Genomic DNA, 13,138 nt, shown 5'->3' on the forward strand with positions numbered 1-13,138 from the left:
GTATTCAAACCCAGGTCTCTGAGGCTCCACCATCCTGCCATCCCCTCCTGTAGGATCTGTGAGATTGTCTCTTCTGCTCACGCAGGAAGGCTTCATTCCCCTCTGTGTTCAATTCCCCTTTGCTTTCTGAGGGGCCTCTTTTCAGACCTGTTGGTTAGGTTTGCATTTCTGGAATCTCCTGTTACAGCATCATCTTAGGGTTCCTTGAGTACATTTTAATTTGAGCAGAGAAACCATATCTACTTTTGGGAGGGTGAGTTCATGAGGCATTTTATATCATCAGTTTTTGTGTTTCTGTTACTAGTTTCTTAATTTCTGCCTGTGGCATATTAGTCTCAAGACTCCCGAAGTCCTGTCATTGCACTGCCCTGCAGCCTTGTCACACCTTCTTTTTCTCCACCTGTCTCCCTTGTCATCCTTTATCTTTCCTTGTCTCTGTGGTATTTATGAAGTGCTTGCCTTGCTTCATCCAGGATTTTTCCTTTCTTCTTTCTCATCCATTTTAAATGTCATTTTCCTCTTTGAGATGGAGCCCAGACTGGCACTTGTTTGATGAATTGGCTAGTTGAGTAATCAGAGGATCACTGGTCCTTCCTGCCATCTGGCCATTTCCATGCGTGCTTGATTTTAGTGGGTGTGTGCATGTGTGTGTGTATGTGTGTCATTCATTTGTGTGGGCTTTTTTTGTTGTTATTTTTGTTTTGATACAGGGTCTCACAGTGTAGTTCAGGCTAGCCTTGAATTTACTATGTAACACAGGCTGGCCTAGAACTCACAGTGATCCTCCTGCCTCAGCCTCCACAGTGCTGGGATTATAGGCATGTACCACTATGCCTGGCTCATGTGTGTGTCTTTAAACAGAAAGCACTGCAAAATGGAAATTTGAAACCTTTCTGAAATCTAAGTTCAATTTAATATCTTCATGGTATAGTGCCTGAGTTTGCTTAATTTCTTTGAATTAATTTCTTGTAATTTTTCTACTTTGAAGATTTTAGAACTTCTCAACAACAAAGTCTTCCAGTCCAGGATTGGGCACAAGAAAGCAGTACGGCACATCCAGTTCACAGCTGATGGGAATACCCTTATTTCAAGTTCTGATGATTCTGCAATTCAGGTGAGAGAGCAATGAACTCAGGGAAAATAAAAGAGGAGCTCTTCTCCAGCAAAAGAGCACACACAGCACCTAAAGTCTGGTGTGCATTTTAAACATACTATTTCGGTTATGCTCATGAGCTTAGATGAAAATGCTTTGTGTTTCATATCTTTCTGTGGGAGTGGCAGCAATTTGACTTATAACCTTCACAGAAGGCTGTTTGTTTTGAAAATCAAGTATTCGTTTGAATTCTCCTGCCTGTCTTGGTACAGTATTTGTTTTTGTATCAATAAATACACTTTTTGCCACATTTATATGCTTTCTATTTTTTCTTTACATTAGTAAAATCCAATTAAAATAATTTCATTCTTTTAAGAATAACATTTATTACAGGGGTAAAATTCTCTGAAAACAAGAATAGGTTTGCCATAATGAAGGATTATGCATATGGAGGCCTTAAGCTCACTATGTATTTCTTTTAAATTTCCTTGATTTTATTGAAGTTCTACTACACATACTTTCAAAACTCAAAATTACAAGGCTTATTATGAAAAATAGACCTCTTTCTCATTTGTCCTTCTTTGGAAACACCACGTATTTGCCTTCATTCCTCCACATGACATGTTTATAGTGTTATTCTTGATTTTTCCGATTACCTACTGAATTCCCACTAGTGAGGTGAGGGTTTAGCTTTCTTCCTGCTCCCACCTTTCACGCCTACAACATGTTTGGTTGCACACATGCTATATACCATTTGCCCATCCCCACCACCCTAATACAATTATGACAAAATTTTGTTTTGACTCTTAATATCACTTAGTCAATTTTGACGATTAAGTCAATTTTGTGTACTAAGGTACTATGAATGCATTTCCTGCTTTATGCAGTTTAGAAAAAATTCAACCTTTGGCTAGATGTAGTTGGAAATTATTTTACCCTAGAATTAAGATGTCTTATGTACATGTACGAACTCCTCATAATGAGTATAATTATTATGTACTCCAAACATAAACTAAGAAAAAAAATTTTTAACGAAAATTATTTTACCTTAAAATGTTGAAGATACTGCTTCATTTTCTTCCCGTTGCAAAGTCTGAATCTGTTCTGCTTTTTCTTTTTAATACAGAGTCTCACTGTGTAGGTCAGGCTGGCCTTGAACTTCATACCATCTTCCTCTCTCAGCCTCCCAAGAGCTAGAAGTACAGATGTATGCCACCATGCCTGTGTCCATTCTGCTTTCTCATCTTTTTCTCTGGAAGCTTTTAAGATCTTCTCTTTGTCTCTAGAATTTGAAATTTTGTGATCTTGTGCCTTGGTTAGTTGTTTTCATCCATCATTTTGTACATTTTGTGTCTCTTCTTTTTTGTGTGTTTGTGTGTCTCTTCTTAATTGGAAACAGTGTTTTCAATTTGGGAAAGTTTACTTTAGTTCTTTGAGTTATTTTTGGTTCAGTCTGCTTTCTCTTTCAGTAACACTCCTTATTCAGTGTCCATTCTTGGACTGATCATCCCGCTTTCTTTTTCTACATTTCAGCTTTTTATGTTGTCTTCTATTTCCTGGGAGTTTTCTCAGTTTAACCCTCCAACCATTTTACTGAGTTTTTCATTTATACCGTTATATTTTTAATGCCCATGAGCCCATTCATATTGTTTATTCCTTTTGAAGAGCATTATATTTTTGTTTTGTAGATAGAATATCTTTTCTTACCTCTCTGAGGAGACATGTTACCCACATGTACAGACATACAAAATATATATAAAATATGTATATTTACACACAAATACAAATATAGGTTATGTAATATCTATAATTATGTAATTTATACCCACATGCCCCCTTTCTCCATTCATGTTGTTCCCTTTTTGGCTGCCTTGGCCTCTTGTTTCAAAGCCCTCCCCAGCCATGGCCAGCTCATTGGCTGCCCGAGATGGGTGTGAGAAGGCTGACTAGAAACTGTGCACTGACTGAGATACTCTGAAAGGTTTGCCCTCAGACTCTTTGGGAATCTTCTGGTCTCCTGCCTGGCAGGTAATCTTGTCTCAGGATTAGCAGGGTAGAGGTGGCAAGAGAACTAAATTTCTATGTTCACCTGTTCCCTGTTCTCAAAACTCCAAATATGCTGAGCCCTATAATCCAAGATTTTAATTTCACTTGGTTGTCTGTGGGAACATTATTGTGCAATTAATTCCTTTTCTTTTTCATAGTAACTTTGGAATTCAACAGTGATTTTTTTTTTTTAATAGTTTCAAAAAATAAGCGTTTTCCTGAACTCTGGAGGAGTGGAAAGCCCAGCATTTGTAGCTTCACAGCTCTGAAGCAACTTCTCTTATTCTTATGAAGTATAAAAATATGTCCTTGGTCTTAGGTGATCTCCTTGCACTTCCTTGTCCCTCGTTTTTTTTGGACCTTGTCTGTCTGCTGTCACTGTCAGCCTCATCCCGCTTAGCTGGATCCTGTGCCAGTGGTTTCTCCCCAGTGGAGGTTCGACCTTGTGAGTTCTGAGTCGCTGCAGGAATGGGCTGCTCTCACCTATCCAGGTCCACACGGTCCCTCCACACTCAGCTTCCACTGCTCTTCTCTAGTTGGTGCAGTGCATCTCCCAGTCGCTGGCACTGGGCTATTTTGGGATCCTCTCAGTCTTCCTAGGTAGATGGTATTACCGTGAAGGTCACACAGCTCTCGGTTTGTCCCCATCCACATGTATTAGGGGTTTGTGGGGAGAGTGTCACCTAATAGGCTATTGTTAATGACTTTACACAGATGTCTGTACATTTTTTTATTGTCCTAGTTGCTTTGTCTACTTTTAATGGAGGGCTTCAGGGAGACCTGAAAACTCTGCCTGATCCTTTGCCACCTCCCCAGAATCCTTACACTCCTGTTCTCAGCCCACCCTCACCCCTGCCTTTGGATGTACTTAGTGCCTCCAATTTCTGAGCATTTGGGGAGTTCATAGTGTCAGCTTTGTTGCTTTCTGTTTTCTGATGCTTTGGGGATTTGTTTTCTTGGGTCTGCAGTCAGTTACCATTCTGCTTTTCAGCCTTCAATATTTTGTTGTCTCCTCTCCCATTCTCTTGACCATGCCATGCCAGTAGGGTTTTAGGAATGAAGGAGATAAATGCATATGTTCAGTGGCAGTTACTGTATTATTTTATTTTGTGTGTAAATTTCTTACGGTGGCAATATTTAACTGTACTGTTCAAAACTGTTTTGGAAAAAATTGATCCCTTTATGTTATAGCTTTGTGAGTTCTATGAAGGTGTAGGATTGGAATGAAATTTGCCTTCAGTACAGAGACATTTTTATTGTAGGCTCCTGTGATGCTCCTTTATTAGCTGTGATCTCGGTGTAATCATCACATTTCTTCCTCTCCAGATGTCTTTGAAATGGGTAAAACTCAACTGGATCTGATGAAATTCTGTTGAGACGTTGTGTGCAATACAGCCTTTCTTATCAGAAGTTAAATTTTTAAGGTTTTATGACCTGCTTGAAGATTTCAGATATTCTTAGCCAGAGGGAGAAATAATTTCTAGAAATATTTTTAGAAAGAGTTAGATTATATTTAGAAATACAAGTTGTGTTTCATCTTCTTTTTCTGTTCTGTTCAGAATACTTTTTACATTTCCAATGTTTTAATGAGTATACATTCATGTAACAAAACTCTGGGTATGTATTTCCAAGAAATGGCTGGTTCCTTATTTAATTTTTAATGATTTTGTAAATGACTGAATAATGGAGATTTGTCTTAATCATTTTGTACCCCCATGCCTGGATTGTAATAGAGATTGAGTAAGTCTCTGTCAAGCTGAAGTTATTGCCAAAATTTGGAGAAAAAACTCACCTGATGAATTGGACTCAATTCCTGTGTGCTATAATTGAAGTCTTATACTTGCAGTATAAGAATATATTGGTTCTTGCAAGTAAAAGAAATTTCTTTAGCTGGGGTGGTGACGTATGCCTGTAATCCCAGCTACTTGGGAGGGGGATGCAGAGTAATTCCAAGTTCAAGACCAGCCAGGGCAACTTAGCAAGACCCTGACTCAAAAAAGTACAAATAGAAGCTCAGTGGTAGAGTGCTCCTGGGTTCTGTTTACTAATAAGACAAAAATAAAAAGTTCTGGGTATGTACTTAGAAAATTTATAGCTAATGGCCGACATTGCAAAACTCAACTCTAATGCATTCGACTAATGTTGGTGGAAGTTTAGCTGTTATATCAAGGTGATTCAGTTAAAACAGTGTGTTTGAGTTCAGCCTAAAAGCATCATTGCCTTGTCAGAAAGCTGCTGCACAAAAGCAAAGGTGTTCTTAGTCTGCCCTTAGCAATCATCAGACTTTCTGTTACAGCTGTGCAGGAGGGCGTCCTGGCTGCTTGACATGGGGGCGGCAGGAAGGGCCTCAGTCGTGAATGGACGTGGCTGGCTGGGACTGTCAGTGTCTGTCTCCCAGGAAGGGCCACCAGAGTGGCTGCTGATCCTTTAGGAAGGGGGAGGGGGAGCCAGGAACCCCTGGTGGAAATGGTCTGTGGTGTTTTGTGCTTAGTCACTAGCAGCCCCTCCTTTTGTATGATTTGAGGAGCCAAGAAAGCCTATCCCCCCTTTTGCCCCTACAATATCTCATGGGGCCCTTAAAATACTGGTTTCTATTCATTCTTGTTAAAAAATACTCTCATTTCCAGTTCCTCTTCTAGAGTCCCCTCGTTTATGCACACAATGCCTGCCCCTTATAATCCTCGTTTTGTGAACAAGTACCCTGGGCTGGAGGCTAGGCAGAGATCTGAAAGCCAGGGCTTAGGGAGAGGAAGCTGTCTAATGTGGTGGAGAGAGGAACAAGGAAGGGAAAAGAAGAGATGGATTTTTTTTTTTTTAGCAGTTTTGCTTCAGCCTGATGGGAAAAGGCTTCACGATACTTACACTGTTTAACCTTTGCCATTCAAAAACTAGACCTGAGTGTTACTAATGTGCATACCTGTGCTGGTGCCTGATTTTTCTTTGGTTTTCCTTCTTTTGGAGTCTGCCCGATTGGCCACACCTTCACTGGGCCCTCTGGCTGTTTCTTTGGCACCTCCCTCCCCAGCCTTTTTCTCTACTGTTTCTTCTGCGTGTGGGGTTGTAGCCATATTGATCCATGAGGAGGTCCCTGTAATTGCTTCACACAGTTCTTTTTCTGTGCTTAGATGCTGCTGACATTCTTTGTGTTTGAAAACCTCTCTCAAGCTGGGCATGGTGGCACCTTTCCATAATCCTAGCTCTCTGGGAAGCTGAGGCAGGAGGATTGCAAATTTGAACCCAGCCATGTCTCAGGAAAGGGTTGGGGATGTAGCCCTTAGTTTGTGAATCATACTCTAGTCTGCTCCTCTAGCCCACCTTTGATGCACTGGTTTTCACCAAATCTTCAGTCAGGAATTGCTTGAGTTCCACAGAACTTACATCTCCGTCATTAGTAGCTTCTCTGTAGGATTTTTTTTTGTATGTTTCATTTTGTTTTCTAGACTTTTAGTTTTATGGTAGAACCTTGTTTTAGTCACATTTGCCTCACGTGTAAGTGCTAAACAAACATTTGCCATATAAATTAATTTGAAGTCAAGAATTAACAAGGCTGTAAATACAGTTGCTTCGATTTAGCAAGAAAGGATGTTCCAGGCTGGGGATTTAGCTCAGTGGTTTCGCCGCCTGCTGTGCAAGCGCAAGAACCTGAGTTCCATCCCTGGTACCAAAAGAAAGGATGTTCCACATATGAGTATTCACTGCTGTGCCTCCCATGTGCTGGGTGCCTATTTTGTGCTGGCTACTGTCATTATTTCCATTCCTTTTTCTCCCTTTGTGTCAGAGGACTTACTCCTGAAGCTCTGTGTGAAAAATAACGCCCTATTCCTCCTTTTGTCATTTGGAGCTCGCCTCAGAGCAGTGATGGAAAACCTTTTAGAGTGCTCAGTTATAACAGACAGGAACTGCCGGCTGTGCGTGCCTTAGGTTTGCCACCACTGCCTTAGAGATAGCTAAGACCTCTGAAGCTTGGAAATCCATGACCTGATTTAAAGCTCTTTGGTCAGCTGAGCTTCCAGGGCAGCAAGGCCAGCTTTAGTGGCACCAAAATCTGCAGTCTTGCCTAGCTTATAGGTTCAGAAATTGGGATAATTTTCTCTGGAAAATGTAATCAGATGGTGAGCCAACTGACATATTGTGGCTTTTTCTATCTTCTGGTTTAATTAACTGTTCTCCAGCAACTGATGAAAACAAATTTTATTTAGGAGGAAAAGTATTTTATTTTGTCCCTAGTCAAGTTAATTAACCCCAGCTTTTCTCATAAAATATGGGTACCGTATTCCTTGTTACTCTTTTGTTTGAAATGCTGTAAGGTAGAAGACTGCAGGTAGAGTGCACCCCTCCCTCTTCGCTCCTGGGATGCTAATAGAGGGCAGTCACAGACTTCTTTCTCTCATGTTCAGGTGTGGAATTGGCAGTCAGAGGAGTATGTCCTTCTCCAGGCCCATCAGGAAACAGTGACAGACTTCAGGCTTCTAGAAAATTCAAGATTGCTTTCTTGGTCATTTGATGGAACAGTGAAGGTAATTTAGATCTCAGGCTTTTTAAAAAAAGTATTCTGATATTTCAGTGATTGTATGGCTCGCAAAAGCATTTGTGTGTTAAGTAATTAAAATTAAAATTTTTATTATATCTGGTTCTGTTCACTGTGGTTACCTATTTCTGCTCTATGCCAGCATTTTTATTAATAGATATGTAAAGAGGTCAGAACAGCCAGTGTACTGAACTCTTGTTTTATAGATTGGTCTTGTGGCTAATCATGCTTCCTAATACAAGATGTTTCTGTGTCAACTTCTAGTTTTTTTTTTTTAAAGGTATGGAATATTATTACTGGAAGAATAGAAAAAGACTTTTTCTGTCACCAGGGTACAGTACTTTCTTGTAATATTTCTCCTGATGCTACCAAGTTTTCATCTACCTCTGCTGATAAGACTGCAAAGGTAGGGTAATAGGTTTGAATGTTCACACATAAAACTTTAGCACTGATTACATGTTATGAGTCCAAATCGTACCTAAAACAGCAAGATTTAGGAACTGTGTACCTGTCTCATGGTTTGGGACTGCGTAGTGGCTGACCTTTAGAAGCTCTTGCCGTGTAGGCCCTGTGCTGCGAACGCACTCCCTCTACTCTCATTTTATCTTCACGCCATAGGTGCCATTGTCCCCATTTCACAGATGCAGAAATCCAAGCTGGAGAACCTTATGCGAACATGGGTTCCTAGGTCACCCGGAACTGGTGAGGGGTGGAGTAAGGACTCGCACTCACATGTGCCTCACTTTGGGGATTGTTAACTGGTTTCAGGATCTGGCATCTAAGCTGAATATGAGCTGTGACTTGGCCTTTGAGTTGGGTTTAACTTGAGTAATTAAAGGGAAACTCAGACAAATGAACAAGGGTGCACGCTGGAGCTTGGGCAGCTGGTGAAAGTTTATGCAGTGCCGGGTGTTAGGACTTTCCTGTGACTGTGGCCAGCAGCACTCCAGGCAGGGTTGGCAGGTGCTTATCTGGAGTGTGGTCACCAATCCTGAACAGTCTTCCTTGCCTTCCAGATTTGGAGTTTTGAGCTCCCTTCCCCTCTTCATGAATTGAAGGGCCACAACAGCTGTGTGCGCTGCTCTGCCTTCTCTGAGGACGGTTCACTGCTGGCAACTGGAGATGACAATGGAGAAGTCAGGGTAGGGTGTCAGTGACCCAAGAGCACCTCAACACCAGGCTGGGAGCTCTGTTCATGGAACAGGGAAGCAGAGGCCCTGGGAGTCGGGGTGGTACGGTGTCTCCCTTCTTGTGCATGTTGATTCACAGCTGACCTCTACTGTGGGAGGGGATTCATTTCAGAGTTAGACCAAGCATTTCCTACATAACTGAGGATGCACATTCCCTCCTTATTTGCAGTTGGTTCTCTGCTGTTAGTTTGAGAATGATTCATCCTAATTTTTGGACTCAAACCCAAAGTTGTTTTTAGTGGAAGAATTTGAAGAAAGTAATTCTGTAAATCATTGTCTGAATTATAAATGAATTGCAGATTCTGCTGTTTTCATTGCTTACAGAAAGGATCCCTTCACACTCTACCCCTAGTCCACACTCGCAGTGTAGTCTGTCACAGTCTTCTTTGAACTGTCTGTCATGTTAGTGAAACATCTCCATGGCTGGGTGGGATCGAAGGGCCCTTTAATGAAGTAGTCTGCACAGTTGGCCCGTTTTTGTCTCCTTGCAGTGCTGAGAATATACATACAAATGGTGCCAGTTTTATTTTGATTTATTTAAAAAAATTTTTTTAGTACCGGGGATTGAACTTAGGACCTTGTGCTTGCAAGGCAGGCGGCGGAACCACTGAGGTAAATCCCCGGCCTTGGTGCCAGTTTTATTTAGCAGACGATCTTTCTGGAAGGCATGGAATGCTGTTCTCTGCCTGCCTGTGGAAATATTGTACAACATGGAAAGCATTGCATGCTGCAAGATCAGAAATCATGGAAAAGCGACCAGCTGGCTTGGTGGTGTTAGAACAGTTACATAGATACTAAGAAGGTTTTTTTTTTTTCCTTTTTTGCTTTGTTTTATTTCTTTAACAAGGAAGATTTAAAGCTCAAAGAGTAGGTATGTAACGCAGAGGAGTAGGAGAGTGTGGATTTTGTGGGAATGGGGTGTAATCGGAAGGGCTGGGTAGGAAAAGGAAGCTTCTCCTGCTTAAGTACTGAAGAACTGATCTTTACTCTCCCCTTCACACAAATGCTGTGATGGCTGGAGCGGCAGAGACACTGTGAGGATGCTCATTTTGCTCCAGGCTCTCATCTTGGGATGAAAGGGCTCCTTTACAGTTATGAGATAGTATGCCACTTTCAGAATCCCTCATTGGAAAAAGAAGTCTCTCTCAGAGTTTTTCCTTGGTGCATTTTTTAAAGAAAATGTTTTCTAGCTGATTATTTAGATTGTCAGAAAGCTGTTGGGTTTTGTATATATATGTTATATCTAGCTGCCTTACTGAGTTTCTTTCTGAGTTTTCTCATTTGTTCCTCTTGGCTTTCTAGGGAGACATTTGCAGATGATGAATTTAATTATTTTCTTTTGCTATGTATGCCTCTATTTCTTTTTCTTATTCTCTTGTGCATTTCACTGCTTATATATTAAGTGTCACTGGAATCAATGAACATATTAGCATCTATAAGTGATTGGGTTAATAGTCTAGTAAAATAATTGTAGAATATATATATTTAGAACTTTACAGGGACTTACATTCTTTAGATGTTTACATTTGTCAACATTTTTGGTGTTGGTTTTTGGACTGACTTCTTCGTCATTTTATTTCATTTGAGGTAGTTTATATGGCCTCTTACTGTTATTGTTATTCCTTGTTCTTCCCTTTGTTATGTTTTCCCCTTCCTTGTGCTGGGGATTGAACCCAGGACCTCGCAGATGCTAAGCTCACAGTCTACCACTGAACTATACCTTAAGCCCCTCTTTTTTTTTTTTTTTCTACCCTACCCCCAGCTTTTACTTTATAAAAGAAATTTTTACAGTCACCAGCCTTCTGTACAGAGCACCCCATCCCCCATCTCATTGTACACAGCTGCCTGGCTCGCTCAGTCCCTGGTTCAGAGTGAGCCTGGGCTTGTAGGCAGCTGACCATGGAGCTGGCCTGAACCCTGAGCTCGTCTTAGTGCTGACCCTTCCCTGGCTGTTCCCCTCCTCTGGGAGCTGTCCTCAGCCCTGTCTCCCTTGGTGTGTCTCCTGGGAGCCCCAAGGTGGAGGTGGAGCAGGCTGACAGCCCCAGTTCTGCTGGCTCATGCCGCTGCAATGGGCAGTGCCTGGTCACCACTTTCCTCTCTTGCTCCAGTCCTTGGGAGTGAAGTGCAGACACTTGGAGTCAATTCGAAGGAGTCGCTTGAGCATAGCCTGCTCATGCCCATCCACAATGTTCTCTGACAGAGTGAGGATGTACTGGCCCTTGTAGTAGTTGATGAGGTTGAGGTACTGCAGGGTGGAGATGACATCCTCTTTCTTGATACTGGTAATTTCACTGATCTCGTTGATAGTGATCTGTGGCCTCTCTCCACTCTCTGACTTCAGCCCCATCAGAATCTCCAGGATGGTCTGGGACCAGTAACTTCTATAGGATAGGAGTCCAAGATCCGAGAGGGGCTTCTCAGGGGTCCCTGTCTTCCCTTCCACCTTGGAGAGTTCATAGCCTGTATTACCAGCTGGCTCCCCTAGTGACCTATGTGTGGGGTGCTGATGGGTGGCCTGGGTCTGCCAGTCCACCAGCACCTGGCCGGGCAGCACATACTCACTGAACTCAATGAGCAGCTTGACATAGCCCCGGCGCTGGTAGGGAGGCAGCGTCAGGATGCAGGCCACGTTGTAGTCTTCTGTGGACTCCTTTTCCTTGGAGGAGTAGCCCACAATGTGGAAGCCCTAGCAGTCATATTCCGTCATGACACAGAAGAGGAAGGGGTCTGTATCATAGTACAAGGTCTTGTGGTCGAGGAAACACTTGGCCAAAAGACACAGATTCTGGGAGTAACTCTTCTTCTTCCATCCATCGATCTCAAAGAATGAGATGGTGCCCTTACGGTAAATCTCATTGCCTGGTGGGTGCCGCAGGTCACACTTGGTCAGGTGATGCTGCAGACACTTCAGGCTACGGCCATACTTGAGGCAGAACTCACATAGGTAGAGGACGGGCAGTGTGGTGAGCTCCTGTGGGTATGGGGAGAAGTACCACGGCTTGAGGCGATGCCTGCCCAGCTCGATGCATTCAATGTTCTTCATCCAGGTGACAATGTCGTCGTGACTCCTGTCAGATACTGAGCTGCCAGTCATGCGCGGTGCTGATGGTATTCCATCTGAGCTGTCCTGGGAATCCTCATCAGTGCCCAGGCAATTTGATTTTCATTTCCGTCCTGGCTGAGCTGTCACTGCCCTACGGGCTGATCCATTCTGAGGAAAAACGGAAGCTGGGGCTGTCTCGCTGGGCACTGGAGTTGCTGGTGAAACCACCTCCACCTTCCGTTTCACCTCTCTCTCTGGAGAGCCAGGCCGGGAACCCGGAAGTCCGTTCTTGGTGGGGGTCTTGGCCTCTTTCTTGGGGAACTGGATCTTCTTTAGGTCCAGCCTCTCGTGGGTCACCCATTCATCCAGACGTTTATTGAAGTCAATGTAATGGACATAGAAAAGCTTCCGGCCATTGACGTCCTTCACACTTAGGATCTCTGCCAGGGCTATGGGAACACAAGCAGGGGTCTTAGGTGGGCAGGCCCTGGGACTCCATTCTTCTCTGACCGGAACCCCACCCCCACACTGGAGCCCTATGCCCCAAGTACTTAGTGGTCCTTAAGCCCCTCTTTTAATTAAGGGGGTTAAATCAGTATTAAAATCAGTCACTCTAATGCTTTTTTAATATTTTTTTTTCCATTCTGGGGATGGAACTCAGGACCTTACACTTGCAAGGCAGGTGTGGCACCCCTGAGCTACATCCCTGGCCCTTGTTTTGTTTTGAGATATGTCTTGCTGTGGAGATCAGGCTGCCCGTGAACTCACTTTGGAGATCAGGCTGTCCGTGAACTCACTGTGGAGATCAGGCTGTCTGTGAACTTGTGGTGATACTCCTGCCTCAGCCTCACGAGTGCTGGGATCACAGGAATGCACCTCTTATACTTTTTTTTAAAAAGCAGCATTTCCAAGTATGTCCCAGACAATACATGTGTGTGGTTTAAAATTAGAGAAGCTTCTTAGTAATCCTGTTAATGGATTGTGTATCGTGTTCACACAGATGTGGAACGTCTCAAATGGGGAGCTTCTTCATTTGTGTGCTCCGATTGCAGTAGAGGAAGGAGCTGCTACCCACAGAGGCTGGGTAACTGACCTTTGCTTTTCTCCAGACAGCAAAATGCTTGTCTCTGCTGGGGCATACCTTAAGGTAAGAGCTCTCAAGGGCTGGAAGGAGAGCCAGGCCTGTGCCATACTTTCCATGCTGTCCTCACTCCTCTTTCTCAGCGGGCTTCCTCCAG

The 13,138-nt window shown here is 43.0% G+C and overlaps 1 protein-coding gene and 1 pseudogene across 5 annotated transcripts in view; one reads left to right on the forward strand and one right to left on the reverse strand.

Annotated features, from left to right (window-relative positions):
* The window catches only part of Apaf1 (apoptotic peptidase activating factor 1), a 96,064-nt gene that overhangs the window by 78,291 nt on the left and 4,635 nt on the right, over positions 1-13,138 (forward strand). For 3 of the 4 annotated variants that reach the window (XM_087192842.1, XM_087192846.1, XM_087192843.1), the window contains 5 exons: positions 989-1,114; positions 7,537-7,656; positions 7,948-8,073; positions 8,684-8,809; positions 12,901-13,047. In XM_087192842.1, the coding sequence (XP_087048968.1) occupies positions 989-1,114; positions 7,537-7,656; positions 7,948-8,073; positions 8,684-8,809; positions 12,901-13,047 (645 nt within the window). The remainder of the gene's footprint in view (positions 1-988; positions 1,115-7,536; positions 7,657-7,947; positions 8,074-8,683; positions 8,810-12,900; positions 13,048-13,138) is intronic. The other variant, XM_087192845.1, reaches the window with a different exon arrangement.
* On the reverse strand, positions 10,835-12,437 carry LOC106009394 (histone acetyltransferase KAT5-like; annotated as a pseudogene). The gene is made up of 2 exons (XR_015443638.1): positions 11,420-12,437; positions 10,835-11,317 (listed from the first exon to the last, which is right to left on the reverse strand). The product of XR_015443638.1 is annotated as a histone acetyltransferase KAT5-like (transcript).

Source organism: Heterocephalus glaber, unplaced genomic scaffold, assembly GCF_053883595.1.
Source record: "Heterocephalus glaber isolate CG9 unplaced genomic scaffold, H.glaber_assembly_v1.0 deba00001572, whole genome shotgun sequence".
NCBI classification, from domain to species: domain Eukaryota; kingdom Metazoa; phylum Chordata; class Mammalia; order Rodentia; family Bathyergidae; genus Heterocephalus; species Heterocephalus glaber.